Source organism: Melopsittacus undulatus, chromosome 12 (genome assembly GCF_012275295.1).
Source record: "Melopsittacus undulatus isolate bMelUnd1 chromosome 12, bMelUnd1.mat.Z, whole genome shotgun sequence".
NCBI lineage: Eukaryota > Metazoa > Chordata > Aves > Psittaciformes > Psittaculidae > Melopsittacus > Melopsittacus undulatus.
Window position 1 is genome coordinate 7,731,315 of NC_047538.1, and position 20,817 is coordinate 7,752,131.

Sequence of the window (20,817 nt, forward strand, 5' to 3'; positions counted from 1 at the left end):
GAGCTCTTGGATTTTCCTACGTGTGTCACATCTGGGGATCACCAAGTAGGTGGAGTCTTTCCAAACCCATTAAATACACAAGGCTTTGATTGTGTCTCACACAGGACAGCATACCTGGAGACAGCTCAACTCACAGGAGGTGCAATGGCAAGTGCAAGGTTCAAAGTTAGTCGAGGGCCACCCAATAGGAGCAGGCACCATGGGAAGATGGGTGAAGCTCTCCTCGGAGAAGCATCTGCTTCTCATTCTCAACAAACACCACTGTGGTGACAAGTCATGTTGATACCATGTTATGGCTAATGCATGTTTTTCACCAGAGTTTTTGGAATATGAGCATAGATGGACAAATACATTAATTTTCCTCAAAGCCAAAAGGAAACAATACATGTTCTGACTGTCAAAATGACCACTGCTGATGAATGACTGCTTTTGTCTCTGTGACATCTGATAATACTCAGCTACTAGAGCTCAAGTATCTTCTCTAAGAATACACTCAACCAAAACTTGCATTTCTGAGTTTCTCAATGTCTATGCATCCATTACTGAGAGACTTCTGACCACAGGATCTCTCCCAAAACACCTGCAACACTGTCTAATCAGGCAACAAGCCTAAGTTAAGAGCTCAGAAAACACAAGACCAACATGCCTGCGCACTCTAGATCCTCAAGCTGATAGAAACCACCAGTCTGGGCACTGAGCCTGTGTGCCAAAAAGCTTACAAGCAAAACAGTACAAGACAACCACCTGAGCTGTTCTAAGTGCCCACAGAAAAGGTGCTCTCATCACTGGCTTAAAGCAGACTTTGATTAACACAGGAAAAAAACAACCAACCAGATGGTTGCCAGGGGAAAGCCCAAGTAAATCTTGCTTGAAGGCTACAGAATAAGCTCGTAGTAAGAGTCACTTACAGGCCCAGCAACAAATCTGCCTGTGGACAAGCCCTGGGTTAAACAGTGTTTCTCCTGCTCTTTTTTATGGCTGAATTTCTGAACTCCTAAGAACTGAGTGTCTTTTCCTTTCACTCACTACCTTCACAACAGACCTCAGGTGGCTTTTACAGCCCCCTTGCCATCTCTGTCTATCAGCTGACAGAAACCTACAAGATCCTCTTTCCTCGATGTTCCTGTGCATGCTCTCTTCCCTCTCACTCCCTCAGATATTCCAAACATATCCATCATTTCCATCCCTTGTACTGACAAGGCATTTGTGCTTTAACAAGTGGCTCTGCAGTGACTTCTTTATGCTACAGAGCATTTTATATTAGATGTTAGTTGTTATGGCTTCCCCTGGATGTTCAGGAGCTCGGATGACTGAAGCATTTCTTTATGGAGCCTGGGGCTTTCTTAATTTCTTTATAGCAGCAATGTGATAATTTTGAGCATCTCAAGAGGCGTCTGCAGTAGGATTCCAGCAAGTAGTACTCCTCAAGCAGTGCATGGGGCTGTTAGCCTAAGCACCAGTCACACCAGCATCCTGTGGGAGCATTACACAGACATACAGCAGACTGCAGAGAAATAATAAGGAGACTTGTATAGAGGTGGATTTAAACTTACTGAACATTCCAAGTTTTATTACTCTATCCTTAGAATGAGGTAAGCAAGAAAAGCAGTAGCGAATAAATGCAATTATTGACACTGAAAGTTCAGGAAGCTTGAAGAGAGCAGATAAGAAGGAAGCAATTCCTTCATCTTCCACCTGGAACCCCCGTGTACAAGCACCACAAACTGGCAGCACAGAAAGGGGCTGCAGAGCCAAGTTTGCAAAAGAACGAGTGCAGGTGGTCTAGAAGATATGGCTGTGCTGGGGAGAGTGCCTCGATTCTGCCCCTTGGGCTGGGGCTGAGGAAGCAAACAGGTCAGAGTCAGCTGCGATGCTCAAGCAAGAGAAGCTCTATTTCAGTAAGTAGATCTCAATCACTTCCAGTATTATTTTCTTCCTCTGCAGATGTTTACACAAGCAAAAGACTTCAATCTGTCTTCAAAGATAAGAATAAAGCCCTTATGATTGCTGGGAGAAAGCACATGACCACAAATGTGTGATCACTTATCTCAGAAGGAAAGGCAAGGCTGTTCTGAAACACAGTTAACATCCTCTGTGGAAATAAGTTACTTTTCTCTTTTGCTGCATCCTAGCCAATGGATGAGCTCCCAGATAACCATAACCACTAACAAAGTGCCTGTGGACACAGACAGGACTGTACTACTGTGGAAACTCAAATACCGTGCAGGGTGACATAAGCCAAGAGAGCCTACTGACAGTGGATGCCCCTTAGTTTTCATTTCCTTTCTATACACACCCAAGACCTAAAGCCACCTCCCAGAGATGCACAGCAGCAGTGACCACGTTGTTGAAGAGAGGAGGTGACAGACAACAAGCAAAGGAAAGGGTCCAGCCTCCAAACTCCAGTGATGCAAACGAGGAGGAGCTCTCTCTACAAAGGAGACGCTGAGAAACAGGAAAACAATGAGGTGAAGGCAAGAAAACCTGCTGGAATCATGGGCAATTAAAGCCCTGGAGAGACTAAGTTACTTGATAGCTGAAGACTTAACTGAGCATGGTTAAAGTGCATGGCACATCCTGGAAACTGGTGGGAAACACAGGGATGCAGCTATTGTGAGGTATTCTCTGGGCTTGTGTGTGAGAGTGGGCTGGAAGAAGCTCTGGCAGGTTGACCCCAGAGCCTCCATGGATTGAAAAGTGCATGTGGCTCTCCCAGGGACTGCCTGGCTATCAAGTAGATCTGAGAGGACACAGAAGTCCTGAGCCTCTGCCTGCTTCAGTAGGACATGCTGCTCAACAGACACAACAAATCCTTTTGATCTCTTTCACATGCCCTGCTGAGAGCAAGAAGCTACGTGCTTCATCATGAGCAACTGTGACTGTTTCAAAGTGCATTTGGAATTGTCCTGGAAACTATAAAGCCCTCTCTCTTGTCCACACATGTTACTTCCCATTGGACCTGCAGGTAAAATGTCCTTCCACAACATGAGCTACACTGACCTCCTGCAAGCTGCAACTCTGTGACCCTGCAAAAAGGAACAACCCCGTGTCTAAAACCAAGTTTATCACATGCCTCTCTGCCTCTCAGAGCTCTCCTTGTTCAAACATCACTGGGCTGAACTAGACACGCTTCAAAATGCATCAGGTCTGACCAGTTCCTGAGTGGATGAAATGCATGTGTGGTGACAATGGAGGGAGCAGAGTCAGAAACATTTGAATTTGTATTGTCTAGGCAAAGTCCCAGTTTGCAACCTGATCATATATGGGGTCCTTCCACTGCAACATCAAATGCCCTGCCTGTAGCAGAGTACTGCTAGCTGCCACATGGGAGCACTCTGGCAAAGCTGGCACAGGTTCCCTGCTGGCAGGAGATGATTCACCTTCAAGTCTGTGTCTGTACTCCCATTCTGAGGTATATGTGGGGTGGCTGACATGAATTACCTCATCTGCTGCTCTGCTGGCACATATCCACATTAAAAAGAACCCGCATTTGATGAGTGTTTACCATAGGATCACGAGATCAAACTGAAGGGTTTTCTGGTGTACACCAGACATTGTCACACTTTGCACTTTCCCACATCCTATGACTGTGCAGCACTTACAAGCTGTAGCTATGATTCAATAAGCCTTTTTTTTCCACGCTTCCTTAAGACCCAACTTTCAAAGTTGTATGTCTTGCTTCGCTCAAAGTTTCCTTATTCAGCATCTGCCCAACAGAACTGGGGCTGTTTTACCATACCAGCAATGGATCTAAACATGATTCTCCTTCAGCAACAGTCCCAAGTTAGAGATTCCATTTTTGTCAGTGACACTTGGAAGCAGCTGGGCTTTGTTACTTGATTAACAGATCTGTAACGAGCTGATTCTGTTATCCTTTACATTGCACTCATTGCTGACACACTTGAACATTGTTGCATTGCTCTAACGAAGGGCAGATACCAGAAGATTGTGTCATACCTGTGGCGGCAGCGTCGTAAAAACCGCATAATCTTGCGAGCAGCTTGATCCTGCTTCTTGGTAAGCAGACTGCTTCTAAACACAAGAAACCCAACACTGAAGTGTAGGCAAAGCGGGGGAGAATAATGCTAAATGTAATTATCCTATATCCTTTGTACATTACAGCACAGCCCTGATCAGTGTCAAAACCACACATAAAGATTGCAGTAAGAGCCCAGCAACTCACCTGAGTTTCTGCTGTACAATGGTGGCTGCCCGACGGTTTTGCCTCCTCTTCCCACACTCCTTGTAGCTGCGATAGTACTGCTGGATGAGCATCGCGGCCCGGCGGCTCTGCTGGAATTTCTTCTGCTCGTAGTAACTTCGGAATTTGCTCTGGATCAGAATGGCAGCTTGCGTCATCTTCTTATAAAGTGCATACTGCAAGAGAAACAAAAAGAAGCTGAGGCAGGTCTGCTAAACCAGCAGGCTCCTATGGTGTCAGGTTCTTGTGGCACTAAGACACAATGAGAAGCAAACAAGTATCTGACTTGCTGATTGGGAACTGTATGAGAAAAGGGTGATGGCAAACTGGACCAGCTGTGAGATAAGGTGCAGAACCTGGTCTGAACCAAGGAAGCAACTCCCTGCTTTGCTGACCCTTTGACAGGATTCACAGAGTCATAGAAAGGTTTGGGTTGGAAGGGATCTTTTAAAGGTCACCTAAGTCCAACCCTCCTGCCATAAGCAGGGACGTCTTTAGAACAGGTTGTACAGAGCCATGTCACACCTGATCTTCATCTGCCACCTCTCTGGGCAACTTCTTCCAGTATCTCATTACTCTCATCCTAAAGAATTTCTTCCTTAAAACTAATGTGAATCTCTCAGTTTAAACCCATTACCCCCTGTCATATCCCCACAAGCCCTGATAAAAGGTTTGTCCCCATCTTTCTTATAAGCCCCCTTTAGGTATCAAAAGGCTGCTATTAAGGTCTTCCCAGGGTCTCCCCCAACAACCCCAACCCCCTCAGCCTGTCTTCACACGAGAGGTGCTCCATCCCTCTGAGGTCCCATTTAATCCCTAGTCTGCAGAGGCTTTACACGATACACTAATGACCAGATCCAGTGGTACTATTCTTATGGACACCTTTGGAACAGCTGAAGCTGATTCTGAGTGGTGTTTACACTGTAGTGGGCCTGTGTTAGAGATGAATCAAGTGAGTGCACTTAGAGGAACTGTTTGTTTCCCTTACAAAGTACAGGATGCTCATTTCTATGCAGCTACTGTTTGTAAAGACTCGTAACAGCAGTAAAATATGCCCAACTAAGTGACTGTAATGGTAAAGCAGTGTGAATGACTATAACTAAAACCAAAAGACACTTGTGTCTTCATCTGAAAACAGCTTTCAAACAAGTTGCTTTTATGAGGACTGAACTTGCCATTTACAAGTTATTCCACTTTCCTGGGAGGAATAACTTAAACAGCTCCTTTCTTGTTTCTGTGCCACAGCACAGTACTGCAGGAGTTCTGATTGCTCACACAGCCACATAAGCACAACCATTCCAAATGGAACAACGTATGATCCAAACCCCACAAGTTACTTAAGCAAATCTAATCCTGAGCCCAAGTCACAGGCAAAACTAAATCTCATTAGATGTCTGTACCAAGCATCCACTGAATTGGCAAACCTGGATGAGCATCCAAATCTCCCCCTAGCACTGTAATATTTCTAGGCCCATGACTCCAAATCAAGCAGGCACAAACGCTTAAAGTCTTCTTTATTCTACATCCTTTTCCTTTCAGAGCATGCAAGTAGATGGCCACTTCACAGATACTGTACACATTCATGCATGCCTTTAAGCCTTCTTAAGACTGAGATGTAGAATGATGTACAGACTTTGTGCCTCTGAGCTAACACTGCAGCAAAGGTTTTGTCTTTACTGATGTCAGTTTGAAAGTTTTAACACTTTCAACACTTAACCTGTCTGCTCTTCCTGGATATTTTATCAGTGATGACTTCTGCTCCCTTTATCAGACAGATGAGGCACAGAAATTGCATCCACTGCCCTGAACAGGGGAATGTCCTAACAGATCCCAATGGAGTTTTTCTGTCTAATGGGGGAGAAGGGGAACAAAAAGAAAACCCAACCAAAAGGCAAACAAACACCTCCCCACCCCTCAACATCACCCCAAAGCAAAGGCCCCTCCAACACCATCACAGGCCACCATTTACCAAATTTCACTTTTTGGAATTGAAGCAGTCAGCAGATGCAGTTCTATTTTGCCATTCATAATTGCCTTTTTCTTTTCATTTTTTCTTTTTGTCATTTTTCATTAAATGGATCAGATTCTGATTTTAAGTCAGCTATTTTGTAAGCCCACTCACAGGGTGGTCATGGTTATCCTGCACATTTTTAGCCCAGATGGGATCTCTGTGGCTGAGTTACAAACCCCCGAATAGAAGGGTTCAAATACAAAACTGATGTGAGCTATGACTGTTCCAATCTAGTCACAAGCCCAATCTCAGCAGTACAGTAACATGATAGAGGAATAAGGCATGTGAAAGAAAATAGCAGTCACTGGACAGACTAGACCCTAATACGTTTGCATTCAACTCTAAGACCCACTTAGCTTATTAGCTGTTCCCTTTCCTTTTCCCCTCCAGCTGGGAAGAGCATCAATGGAGAAGTAACCTAACCTCTGGGAAGTGCTAAGGCTCAGGCAGTGCAGTGATCCCAAAAGCTCAGCTCACTTGTGCTGACAGAAAGAGCCCACCTTGCCTCCTGGGTACCTCTGAGAAGTGTTCAGCTCACTCTGCTCTCCAGTGAAAGCAGGACATTGCACAGCACACAAATCCATCTTTACAGTAGAAAATTATTGGCTGTGAACATTTTAAGACTGGCATCAACAGTCATGCCTACAGTATAAGCATGAATATAGATGGTGGTCTTAGGAATCCAGGGCACAGGTATTTCAAAGGTTCCAAATACTTTGGCAGGCAGGCAGAATGCAGAGGACATAGGCTGCATGGGTGGGATAAATGTTCTCCTGTGCTGCCCAAATGCCAAGGCAAAGATAACTGAGTGATGGCAAATCAGCAGCCAAAAAGGAAAACTTGTCCTCTGGAAACTGGTTTCAAAACCTTCTCCACACCTCAACCCATCACTGCTTATATGAGTGCTTGCAGGAGGAGACTGAGCTTCTTGTAGTTGTACTACTACATTGACACACTGCAGCAGGACAGCCCTACATGTCTCCATAACGTTTTATAGTGATCTCTCTACCACAGGTATTTCTTAGTGGATACTATTAAAACATTGCACTAAATGCCAGGCTCTCCTGGTTTATACTGAATGTGAAACTTAGTGACCCACAGGGAATCGGTTCCAAAATAGTGTTTGTATTTGTATTACCTTCAAGGCTATCCAAGTAAGCTTAGGAAGAAACAGAAAAATACACAGTTAATGTTAGTTCTGCAAATAAAGAATGAAAAACTAAAACCCCAAACCATCTTCTTTCTAAAAGAAGCGATTCCAGGATCCAGGACAAAGCAGATTGTCAAGTGGTTTTGGAAAGGAATTAAGCTTCCCTATTACAGGAAGCTTCACTCCAGAATGACAGCCATGTGATAGGTTGAATGTGAATCACGATGCAGTCGCCTAACACTAGAAAGGCTTCCCAAAGGTAATGGAAGAGCACAGGCATCATGCCTTTTATTTTACATAGCATGCTGCCTGGCATCAGACAGCCTGAGTCTAGCAAGGTATAGTGAAAAGAGGACGTGGGCTCCAGCCCCTGCCCCAACCAACCAACCAAAACCCAACCAGAGAAACAAAAAGGTAACTTCTTTTTCTGGGGTTGAGAACTCAGCCTAAAGGGATGTCTCAAACTAGAGTCTGGAGAACAGCCTCAGTCCTGGAACAACTCACATCAAGCTATAACACGGGACTTCCCATAGGTTAAAAGTTTAGGATGTGCAAAATAAAACAACCTAGTTTTCATCCTCACCTTCAAAGGTGAAACCAACTTCAATTTCACAATGAAATTTGGCAAGCAACTAGTCATAGAATAGTCTCACCAGGTTATAGCATGCATGAAGGCCAATATGGAAAACATCACTGCCCTCTGTCTCAGCAAAAATGCAGGCATCAACACAAAATGCTTCTAAGGATTCCCTCCAAAATTAAGATTCAGGACATGAATTTTCCTCCCTTTTCAGCTGTGCCTGAGCAGGCTATTTCATTACTGCATGCTGGGAGGAGCAGTGGGATAATTCCCATTACAAAGGGCTGTGCCCACGGCACTTACACCTGTTTTATAACATTTAACTTCCTTCATTACCTGTTTGTATTTTCGGTAGCAACGCTGAATGACAGCAGCAGCCACCTCTTGCTGTTCCCGAAGAGGACGACCCTGTGCCAAGAAGGAAAGAAGCAATAAGCACAGTGCACTGAAAACCAGGACAGATGATGTTAACTGGCTCACAGCACCCCCGCAGGGCACCTGCTTCTAAACCTCTCCTATCAGTGCCCAATTCAGGCCTAGGCACCTCCAGGAGATGTCTCTCCTGTCAATTCACCTAGGGACAAACCCTGGAAATCGGAGCTTTACACCAACTGAGCAACTAATTTCTCTCCATATATATAGAGTGTATTTTGCAGATACGCTTTGTGAGTGCTGTTCCAGCACAGAAGACATGCTATGGCATGGCATGCTCTCTACAGTATGGTAGCTGCTGGGTGAACATTGACAAGCAAATGCTAGAAGCACTGAAAAGGCAACAACAGAAACTATTTTTGTCCCAGAAGGACGTATCACCCATATTTTGTTGTGTTACAAATGCTCTCTCACACCCAACAAGGAAGACATTGGATGTTTTGGCCACGTACCTTATATTTCCTGAACACTGTCTGGACGAGTTTGGCAGCTTCATAGAGTTCTCTCTGCTCATGATCAGACAGAGTTAACTGTGCAAACTCATTTTCTACCTTCTCGCTGGTGGATGCACTTAGAAATTCAGACCAGTCTGCTGCCGAGGGAAGGCTGGGTTTCTCAAAAGCTATTTCACTGATTGGTGAGCCTGCAGGGCTCAAGCTGGTGTTCGAAGAAGGGGTCAGGGGTTCACTATACAGACTTCTGAAATACCAATCACAGTAGGAATTAATGGCTCACAAAGCACCTGGGCTGGCATCACAGATAAGGACTACAACACTTCAGAGTTCAAGGCAGAAGCTCATGTTCCCCTCCCTCTCTCCAAGCAACGTCCCACATTCCTGAGCTGCACTGCACAGACTTGGCACCGCAAGGGAAGTCACAAGTCAGACCTCGTGGCCACTTGCCCCTCCTGCTGCATGCACTCCCATTCTGCCATCAATCTGTAGCTGTGCTGGCAGCATCACATCTGACCATGAGAGCATGGCTGGGCTTGGAACAGCAGCACTGAGTCCCACTGAGAACTAGCATCTGCAGCTAAAGAATCAGGGCACACTGCCCAGCATTCAGTCCATTCAAAAACCCAGAGCAACTTCACAGCTCTTACTGACCTTATCTGTGCAGCACTCGGCAGATGATCGACATCAGCAAGGTAACTGGCCAGCCAGCTCATTGTGGTGCTCATGGCAGCACTGTCTGTTCTCTCCACCAGCGGTGACTCCATTGGCACAAAATTCTCCCGCTTGATCCTGTCAGGCGTTGCTTCAATGATGTGCTCTGCAAGTGTCATCATGTTCACCTGGGAAGGGGAGAGCAGAGCAAACTTTTGCTGCCTGGTAGCAGGGGCCTGCATGTTACAGCCCAGCTTCAGACTGCCCCGTTTCCCCCCACTTGGGGTAGCTGGAGCCTACTGCTTCTCTCAGCACTGGAGGGAAGTTCATTACCCAAAGCTCATTTTCTGTCTCTTCTGACAAAGAACTGAGAAGTTTCATATTCCCCAGACCTCTCTGAGTGCACAGGGATCTGGTGAAAGGTTTATGTCACTGGGCCTTTGCTGTATGCCACTGACAGCTGCGACTGCCATCCTGTTTCCAAAGGAGAAGCAAGCCTGCACTCCTTTGCTGAGACGTGCAGCAGAGCAGGAGAGGACAATAAGGGCACATTATGGGATGTTCAACCCTTGGGATGATAGCTTTGCATTACACCAGCAAGGTGAGGGTACTCAGAGATGCTGAGGCACTGCATGAAGGCTGTGCTCCCATTGCTCTTTTCACTCAGAAGAAACAGAGGATCCTTTCCCCAGTGACTACTTCTCATCCTCTTGTGGTTTTATTTCCTCTATTGCATGCCTGGTGGGATTTTTTCCCTTCCCCAAACCACTGGTTCTCTCCTTGTCCAACCTTATCTCCTTGCCCTCTAAAGTGCAGCAGCTTGGCACTGACTCTCTTAGGTCACCCTGTTTTTGTAGGGACTGCTTCCCAGTTCCCAAAGGACTACAGGGCCACCTCCTTTACTGATGTGACCAAGAGGCTCTGCTGTTCCATTTTTCCTTTGCAATTCCCTTGCAATTCTGTGCATTCTGTACATGGCGGAAGCATATGCCAGTGCATGACCCTAAATGATAACCATGAACCCTTGTGTCCAGGTTGGAAGGATACCCTTTGAAACTGGAACAAATCATACACTGACCACCTCCTTTCACAAAGCACAATACAGAGTCCCTTAAGTACAGGAGTCCCTTAAGGCCTCCACAGAAGTTTCTCACACTTAGGCTCCTCTGTGCAGTCAGGGCTCTCTGAGACTGCTGAGCTTGTTGTTCTGGGTATGTTTACCTGCAAGTCATCCATTTGGTGTAAGCAGTCCTCATCCCCTGCATTGTCCCTATAGGACAAGAGCTCTGCATCCACCATCTCCCTGTCAGCCATCATCAGCACGTTCATCTGCTCCCGCTGGCGTAGCCGATGGGCTACTGTGTCCTTCCCCAGCACAGCCCCCTTCTGGCTCCCTGCCACCTGCACTGCAGACACACCAATATAAATGTCTTTTGGGTTCCATTTGATGCCTGCTTGGCTGCCAGAGCTCCGGTACCCAGTAACTTCTGGGATGTGCTGGGAGAGCTCTCGGCTATAGTCCCTTATCCCTTCACTGGGGCTGATTGTCTCAGTGGCAGATTGCTTGGAGCTGGAGTTCTGCTTCCTGATGCTTGGTTGTTCCAGACTCAATGCAGTGGAAAGCAGCTTCTCTTGCCGGGCTTGAAAATATTCAGGGCTCAACTTATGCTTTTTGGGTGCAGGGTAATCTTTCTGAGTCTCACTACTGTAGTAACTGGAAGGTTCTGATCTTGGTCGTCTCAGCTCTAGAAACAAATGGATCAATGGTCAAAATGAAAGATGCAAAACCATGATTGCTGTAGGAGCTATAACAGCTTCTGCCACAGAGCTACAGGCAGAAGTTTGTGCCATGCTCTAAGGTAGTATGTGCAGAGGGAGTAACTATCACCTAGGGAGGATACTACCCACTGGGTTGTTTTACCTGTGTTTGTACTGGAAATCACAGTGACTCCCTTCTGAGGCTCCTGAGAGGCAATAAGCTCACTCTGCCACTGGGACACCCAGTTTTCCGTGTTGGACTCTGTGCTTGAAGGGCACTGAATCCTGGGGTTTTGCCCGAGCTGAGTTTGCTCATCTCTCTGTAGCTGCTCCAAGCACTCTGCCAACTTCACGTGGCCCCGAGACCGGGCAATGGCCAGTGGCAGTCTCCCAAGGGAGTCAGGGATAGAGATGGCTCGGCGGTCCCACTTGTACAGCACCACAGCTGCATCCATGTGGCCCAGGGCACATGCCCACATCTGAAAAAGAAAAGACAACTGACCCACTGGGCAGCCTCCTTCTTGCTCATGCAGCTGAGTCTGGACCCCAGCTCATGGAAAAGTACCTCTGAGAAGCAAAAGCATAACATGGCTGGACACCAGCATCACTGCAGAGACAGAGCAGCCTCACATGCAAAGGAATCCCTCAGATCAGAGGGATCTCTCTCAACGAAATGCCAGGAAACATTCACACTTTAGAGCATGAAATACATTAGGAAAATAACATATCAGGAAGAACTCCAGAGGGTCCTCAGACCCTCCCAGAAGTTTCAGTTTCTGCTCTTACCAGAGGAGTGCAGGAGAAATGATCCACATTCAAAGGGTCAACTTCCAGCTCCAGATCAATGCTGTCTGCATGTTTGGTGCTGCAGAGGAGACAACAGAACAAATGATGCTCTGCAGCTATGTTAGGAACATTGCCTAATGCACAGCTTTTCCCAGCACACCATACCACACAGAAGTGGTCACACACATGCCCATGACATGTTTATTAGAGATAGTGCCCCCACCAGAGACTTTAAAAGCATGATACAGCCAGTGACTGGACTTGCTGTCCCAGGAGACAGGTCCCATCAGATCAAGGGACAGGAACAAGTTCAGGGACCTGGCTGCCTGTACCACCAAGCAGAGCTCGCATATGCTTCTGCCATGCTTGTACTGACACCCCAGAGTCCAACGGGCTGGGTCTTACCGCCATTTGATGAGGGTCTGGATCAGTGTAGCATAGCCCTGGGCAGCAGCGAGGTGGAGCAGTGTCATTCCTCGGAAAGTCTTTGAATGGATCAAGTGTTTGGACTTTGCCCAGCAAGCACGACTCATCATCTTCTCGCACACCACCACCACGCGGCTCTCAAAGCAGCTGCCCAGTGTCCCAGTCCCAGAAACGCACTGAAACACCACACACATCCCAGTTTAACCACTGAGGGGAGCTGCAACCTGCCCTCAGCAGGCAGCTTTGCCCTTCCAGAAGTACTGAGACAGTGGCAGATGCAAGTGAAAGCCAACTGCTCCTAAAGACACCCAAAACCAAGCTTGTTTAGGGAAAACTACAGCCCTTCTCACCACCACCAACTCCCAAAGCAAGCATAAAGCTGCCATGTCTGGACACAGCAAGATTCATACCTGTACCTGCGTTCCTCCGTTCCCATTCCCATTGCTCCCTCCTCCTACTCCTTGTTTGTGCTGCTGGGAGCCTGTCATTTCAGCCATTCTCCTCTCCATCTGCTCAAGTCGCTCCAATATTGACATCCTGAACTGGTTATCTAGGTTGGAGAAAGCCAGAATGATGATATTTCCATGGAAAGAAAACTCAGGTTTTGGCAGTCTACTGCAGGAAGCCACTAACAGCTACCCTGGAAGTCACACAGGGGATTTGCTCTGCTTGGCAGTGCACAGGGACACTTGCCCTGCAGCATCCTAGCACTGCAAGTTCCTGCAGCAGCCCTTTGATTGCAATTCCAGAGAAATTCCTTAAAGAAAACAGAGAAATGAAAACTGCAGGCGGAAGACAGTGATTCTAGCTGCAGGCACACGATAAAGCACTGGGATAACTCAACTTCTTTATGAACATAAGTAACCCTAAGCAAGTATAAACCATCCAGAGAGCAGTTCAGTAGGGTCATATCTGGCAAAATACACTCTGTTTTAGAGACAATCTACTTGACCAGAGTGCTGAATGCAGCCTGCCTTCCCTCCTGAAACCATGCAGGAATGGTACCTGGAGGGAAAGATTCCTCTGCTTCCTTCTTTGCTTAGAAAGAGGAGCCTTTAGAAATGCACTGACAGACTCCCTTTCTTGGAAAACAGCCTCAGTCAAGTACCAGAAGCAGAAGCACCTGAAATCAGAGCATGGATACGGATAATCCACTAACGTCATTCTGAAAAGTACAACTCCTGAGCCCCTCTGGTCTCTGTGGAAGTCTCGAGGTTGTATTAGTTGTTCTCCCCTTGCATTGTAACCTAGCACTATGAAACAGCGATGAATGCTTAAACTGTGGAGCAGGGAGATTCAGATGGGACATTGCTACACCCAATACTGTAGAGCAATCTTTCTGTGTTTAGGGCCAGTGAGTGCAGCTCGAGTGGCTGCAAACACAGAGGGCTCCTTCTGTACTGTGACCCACAAGCCTTATGCAGCTCATGTAAAGCTGGGCAGCCTGATTCTGTGAATAGGAACATTTAATGAACCTTGCTATTGTGCACATATAATAAACTGTAGGGAAAAGACATCCCTCATCCTGCTTGGTTTCATGCATCCATGGAGTTGATGTGGTGGTGCAGAGCATTGATAAGCACAGAACAAAGCCCACTGACCGTCATATGCATCAAAATGAACAAGCTATGATTAAGTTTTAAAACAGAAAGTCTTCTCTGAGTGACCTGGTTCCATGCAGAGTCCTCCCTGGAAGGTTACAGGAGTACTCATATACTACACTCTGCAAAGCACAACTCTCACTAGAGGGTATTAGAGAGACAATCTCTGCTGTACTGCACTGAGAACCCATATTGCAGACCACTGATAAGAGACAGCCCAGATCCACTGGCAGAAGATATCCTTCTCTCCGAAAGGATGCTGTGGGCCAGCTCCACTGGGGTGCCACACAGCATCCCAGTCTGACTGCTCAAGAGCCAGGGACAAAGAAATGCAGCCAGCACCATCCCTCTCACCTCATTTCAGAGGGGAGCTCACTAGGGTCTTTTCCTACCTACTCCAAACCACTATTACTTATTATTAGACCCTTATTAATACTTGAGTTGTCCTGTTAATGGCAAAGCCTCTAGGAAAGCGGCTGAATTCCATGAGGAAATCCCCCTAACACAGATGCTGTGTCCCTGTTAGCCCTCACAGCAGCAGAAGCCGCGTTCTGCCAGCACGTCTTTGTTCCAGGAGTGCTGCAGTGTGCTGCAGTGCAGTCCATGTCGCTGTCTCCTCCTTCCCCATTGCCAGGCAGAGCACGTACACTGCAGAGACTGACAGAGACCTGGCACGGCTGAGCCACCCGCACCCTGCAGGCCTGTGCCAAACAGAGCTGCTGCAGCTCGGGCACTACGAGCAGAGGCCACGCAGGTTCACGGTGCTGCTCTGCATGTTCAATGCCACTCTCTCTGGGTGTCCAGCTGTGCACTTTATTAGAGCCGAGTACCAACACACCCGGGTATCACACCTGAGCCTTCGACCTCATATGAGCAAAAGCAGCATCCTTTATAAAGAAGAAATGTGGCCTGAACTGATGTTACGCAACAACCAGCTCAAGGCTACAAGATACTGGGGAGTTGCTCCTACCCATTTAACTGTCAAAAGAGAGTAGTTATTCTGTACAGCCAGAAACAGCAGGAGGAAACTATCCCAGTGAGATGCAGAACACTATTCCCTTTTTTTCTTTTTAAGCTGAAACCAGTGGAACAGAACTGGAGAGCCCCACGTTTGTGTCCATTTTCCAGGCTCTTCTCTCTAAGCTCTGTGATCTCTAATGAGTGAAGCCTTGATCTTTCCCAATACCAAGCATCTCCTGGCACTTCTTGTCAGAGGACTGAAGTTACTAAAGGTGCTGTCAAACACCACAGTCCCCAGATGGGAACACTGAAACAAGGAAAGAAAAGCAGGGAACTTTCCTTGGGAAACAGCATCTAGTGCTCACACGTATTCCTATTGAGGCAACTGACACTGCTCCCATGAAGTATTTAGGGCAGGACTACTTGATTTTAGGTAGTAAAGGGCTTCTGTTTGACTTAACAGGAGTATGAAGGACAGACCTTATAAACTCAACAATGTCTTAACCCTGTACCTTCAGTATCAAGACAATGGTGTTTTTCATAGATGGTTGTAAATCACTGCTCAGCCTACAAGCAGGTCAGAAATATATTGCTATTTGTAAAATGAGAAGTGGAAACAAGCATCCTGGAGCACCAGAGCCCTCTCCGTGCGTAGGAGAGACTGCCCACTTACCAACAGCAGGATTAGAGAACTCCAGGCAGCAAACAAGGTACGTGGGGTGGTAGTGATGGAAAGTATCTCTGTGCTGCCCATTTCCCATGGTATCAAACTTGCCATCTAAGGCAGCTAGAACAAAGCCACAGCTGATGGCAAGTTCAAAGGTATTTATGTCTATTGTTTCCACAATGAATTCCATGGTACCAAGTACATCAAGGAGTCCCCTTCAAAAGTGACTGATCACAAGTACAGGGAAGGGAAGACAGCAAGTGGCCATGCTGCAAGAGCTGGTACATCTACACAGCAAGGCCTGGACACACACCAGACTAATGGCATGTGCAGGCAGCAGTGACAACAGGAGTCACTGTGAGGGGAAGATCAGAACATCTGTATGTGGAACACGAAGAAAACCTCTCACAAACAGGATGAAAATAGAGTGTCAATGAAAACAGACAAGCTGTCTGAAGATACACAGTTTACCTCACAACACCTAAGAGATGGGCTGTAAGAGCCATAGGGCTGAACATTACAGGCATCACTCTGGAAAGCTCAAGACCCTTTATCTGCTGTTAATTATTTTGCTAGCCACATTCTTTCCTGGCTTGCTCACTTCAGGGGTCTGTGTGGAGCCACACTGCTTAGTAGGCAATGAAGTTACAGAAACACAGTTTCTACATTCTCCTCTTTTATATTCAACAGAGGATCTCATGACAAGGATCTGTCTCGCAGCACACTGAAGATGAGAGCTCGGCAGCATACAAATTGTCATCAAAAGCAGCTTTTCTCCTGCCACATTATATATAGGAAATAGAAACATGTCCAGCCCAGCACCAGCACGTCTTGCACTGGAAGCAGCCTCTTTCCAGAGGCAGCAAAGGTGCGTGTGGATACAAACATTTTCACGTATTTAAGGTTTTACCCAAGGACTTTGCTCTTTGATGATGAAATTCCAGATTTATGAGCCAAAAAATTCGACTTGCAAATTTTTCCATTTCTTGAGTTTTCCCCTGCATATAAATCTGAAGAAACGTTACAATAATCTCTATGAAACCAAAACTAAGGTTTCTGAAGCTGTTCTTCAAGGCTGCCTCGATGGAAGGCAATGGAAACGACTGCATTCCTGTATCTCCAAAACAATTCACAAAAACATTCTGGACATTGAATCTTTTCTGGATATTATTCTTCTCCAAATTGAACACCAGAAATGTAACCTCAGAATTACTTCTCACCATTATCCCTTAGCACAGCAGGAGGAGGTGGTGGCCTCAGGCCCCAAGGGCTTGTTTTGTGAACACACAAGCCCCACCAAGGCAGACGAACCTGGTCTCATGGAGCTGCTGTGATCTGATGGGAACTCTGAAGCTTTTGGGAGCTAGTGGAGTTAGAGGCATCCACTCACTCACGCTTTACCCCTCTCACCCTATACCTCCTGTGAATCTCTGCGATCCCCAAGTGTACCCCTGGATCATGTGTTAATTTAGGGATCTGTTCCATCACACACAAAGCCATTTTCACATCTGTTGTCCTCAGCCCTTCACAGGGGCTGAGAAGCTGTGTCATAGATTCAAGACCAAGCAGAGGAAACACAGAACTACTCCTGCTGGTATTCATTTGCAGGGTTCAGCCCTCCTGAGAAAACCAGTTGTTCCAGTGCCATGTCATGCTGGGCTGCCCTGCAGCCTGAGGGCAGCCTGACTGTGCCACAGGGAGGAACTGGATAGAGCTGCTTGGTCAGACTGACCTGTATTAAGAAACAGGTTTGCAGCTTACACTCATTTCCCTAAAACATGAGCCATCCTTTGAGTGCAGACTGAACTGCTTTTTGATCTGTACTCAGATGGAGCCTAGTACTGAGTACAGTAACAACAGCAGGTTCTGGACAAAACATTTCTTGAGGTGCAAAACTATTCTGGTACAAGACTTTTAATGCCTTGTTACTCACTCAGTTGGCATTTTACAGAGCTACAGCAAGTACACTTGCAGAGTTACACACGGACAACCTGGATATAGTTTCACAGTAACAGGTTGGTTTAAACTACTGGCATTTTCTTAGCCCTGATCCCTTCACTGATGAATTTAAAGCAGACCTGTACCAACAGCTCTATGAGCCATCACAGCAGGCAGCGGATAGGAAATGCAGTGAACAGAGGAGGTAAACTAACTCCCAGACTCTGGAAGTCACACCTACATTTTCTCCTTTAGTGGCCTCTAATAAATACTGTATTTCCTAAGTAAGACTCTGAATGGGTAATGGATGCACATGTGATTAGACGCAAGTGCCTGCAGAACCACCGCAAGACACTCTACACTCCTTCACTCAGCCAGTCCATCTACCATTAGGAGACAAGACACTGGAGATGTGGTAAGAGTCAGGGTGGAGTCCCCATCCTAAATGATACAGAGAAACAGGGACCAAACCCTGCACAGGTTTGCTGCAGTGTAGCTTTCCATTCAATGCTTCACCTGTCCCTCTATTCCATGGCCATTCCCATCTTCTAATCCTCTTCCTGACAAGAAGAGACCTCTTCCCGAGATGCTGTGCTCTTTCTCTTGTGAAGCTGTGTAAGCAGTGTTCCCAATAGGTGGGAATCAGCTCAAACCACTGCCCCTTGCTCATGCTTTACTACAACACGTGGTAAAGCCACTCCAGCAGACAGTCTCAGGTCTTGCACTTTCTTTGTGTGGTACCTGGAACACTGCTATGGTCCAGGCATGGAGTGATGTGTCCAGACCACTTGCTCTGTTTTACACTCTCACCTGGAGGTCTGGGTTGGTTTTGGTTGGTTGGGTTTTTGGTTTGGTTTTGGCCATGCTGCACAATCTAATAACAGACAGTGTTAGGATGGACTAAAGGATGAGGTGCATGGGTTCCTGCACAGGCCAAAGGGGCATTACCTGCACAGGAAATAATAATTTCCCCAAAGACTTCTAATCACTGAACTAATGCTAATGTGCGAGATCTGCATCCGCATGTGTCCCTAAGTACTATGCTTAAATACTCCAAAGACAGGAAGCCACTCCGAGGGCACTGCCTTTTCAGCACATGCAGTTTAACAGCAGTGCCTGTGTTACATTCACTCTATGAGCACACCCAGACTGGATCTAACAAGTGCAATAGCTGAGCACTGTAAAAAACCCTGCAGTGCAAAGACATTTTGCTGTTCTGCAGAGCAAGTCAGACACACCATCGTTTCTCATCCAGTGCAAGCTGTGGGTGGGGATGGAAGCAGTCTAAGGACACATCCCTTCCCCGAGTGCCACTGTGCTGCTCCTGTTTTATAAATCATCTGTCACTTGCCTATAAAAATCCTGCTCAATTCTTTCCTACAGTAAAAGCCCTGAACACCCTTCATGCTGCAGTATCAATCTGATGTGGTGTAGTTCTTATTTCTGAGGTGTCATCATTGCAGGAATACATATTTCTGAAATGAAACTGCTCTGGCAACCTTAATACATCTTACAGAAAGCTCTGTTTAGCAGTGAGCTATTACAGGTCACAGTCTGTACCAGCCAATGAAAGCACTCAGCATTTTTCCTTAATATTCTAAGACAAATACATACCTGTGCCAGTGAGGTAGGTCACTGCCAAGCCTTGTGGTTACTGAGAAATGCCACAACAACTGAGGCACAAGATGAGGACAACACTGTATTCACTCTGTGAGCATAAGTGACAACTGAAGAAAGTCTGTGTGTGTCAAAGAAGAAAGAAACACTGCTGGGCATGGGCAGGAATAATGAACTAGTCCAGACCTGCACATCCACTCTCTGATTTTAAGCCATTAATCCAGCTACCAGGGCAAGCCTTCTGACTGGCCACACTTCTCCCATAGCTCTTCCAAAGCTGTAGGACTTCAGCTATTACTCACATGCCATCTGGGACTCCTCTGTTCCTCCCTGTCATTCCCAGCAGTCAGTGTTCTCCCCAAAGATGATCCTTCCCTACTTTCATCATGCCATTATTAGAGGAGAACGGGAGTAGCTCAGGCTGACTTCTTCCCAAGTTACAGTCTCTGTATCAACACTGAAAAGCACCTGCTGTCTTTTTATTTCAGCCTTCTCTTCCCCACAGCTTAGGGATGGCAAGAGTTTCACACTCTCCAGAAACAGCTACTTCAGCAAAGCAGGGGAGACTTCAGCCAAGCCTTGGTGCATTTTAAGCAGGACAGACAAGACAACACTTCTTGTGCTATTTAGTAATCTGGATAAAAGCAGTTGCCTGTCTAAGGTCACTCTCTGCACCCCAGGTCAGAAATCAGCTGTACTTTCCCACAGGTACCAAGTACAAAAGATGTGCTTGTGGATGTCTGTGAAGAGCAACAACCTAGGAGGATGTGCTGTGCTGCTGCTCACCTGCCCACTGCTCACAGACTCCCTCTCACAAAACCTGCAAACTCCAGAATCAAATATTCAGAAATCACAGACTTATGAGCAGAATGCTCTAAAGTAGCTTCTATTTGCTGCAAAATTAGATGCAAACAGTAAAGCTGTTAAACACTAGAACAGGTCAGCAAAAGACATCAAGATCTCTGTTGCTGGAAGCTTTCAGGCAGACATCACTCATGTTTACCCCATCTCTAAACTGGGAGTGGCCTACATCATTTTCTGAAGTCCCCTTCACATCCCACTCTTTTTGATGAAGCACCCTGCAAAACAAGCTTTGTAAGGTACAGAGAAGGTGTGTGCTTCAAGCATCCCTGTGCTCCCCAGGGAGGGTTTGGGCTGCTGACCTCATCCTATGCTGTAACAACACAGAATACCAGACTGGAAGCTAAAGGGTTGAGGATGCACGCGTGATACTACAATTAAAGTGCTGTCATAACTCTGAACTTACATCGTAACATCCCTCTGGAAGGGCTAGGGACCAACGAGGGAGGGCAAGGAGATGGAAATGCAACCACATCCCACAGCTGGAGGCACAGGGAGAAGGGGGAGGAACAGAGAGCTGGAAAAGGCGCGCGTTTACGTTCTATGTACAGCAGGGTGCTGGACAACACAGAAGCATGCAGATTTAAACCCAAATACTGCACGACACATCATCCTGCAATACTTACTGACAGCAGCACTTTGGCACATTGCACAGCCACCTGCATAGGATGGGGGTCCCGCACCCCTACCTGCTTCCCGGGACACAAACCAACACCACCTGGC

At 46.6% G+C, this 20,817-nt stretch overlaps 1 protein-coding gene across 4 annotated transcripts in view; it reads right to left on the minus strand.

Annotated features, from left to right (window-relative positions):
* CAMTA1 (calmodulin binding transcription activator 1) overlaps nt 1-20,817 on the minus strand; it is a 220,578-nt gene that overhangs the window by 11,723 nt on the left and 188,038 nt on the right. For 3 of the 4 annotated variants that reach the window (XM_034068475.1, XM_031044295.2, XM_031044294.2), the window contains 10 exons: nt 12,861-13,000; nt 12,430-12,626; nt 12,025-12,103; nt 11,402-11,717; nt 10,702-11,225; nt 9,481-9,668; nt 8,827-9,073; nt 8,279-8,350; nt 4,184-4,377; nt 3,958-4,032 (listed from right to left, as the gene is read on the minus strand). In XM_034068475.1, coding sequence (XP_033924366.1) covers nt 3,958-4,032; nt 4,184-4,377; nt 8,279-8,350; nt 8,827-9,073; nt 9,481-9,668; nt 10,702-11,225; nt 11,402-11,717; nt 12,025-12,103; nt 12,430-12,626; nt 12,861-13,000 — 2,032 coding nt within the window. The remainder of the gene's footprint in view (nt 1-3,957; nt 4,033-4,183; nt 4,378-8,278; nt 8,351-8,826; nt 9,074-9,480; nt 9,669-10,701; nt 11,226-11,401; nt 11,718-12,024; nt 12,104-12,429; nt 12,627-12,860; nt 13,001-20,817) is intronic. The other variant, XM_031044296.2, reaches the window with a different exon arrangement.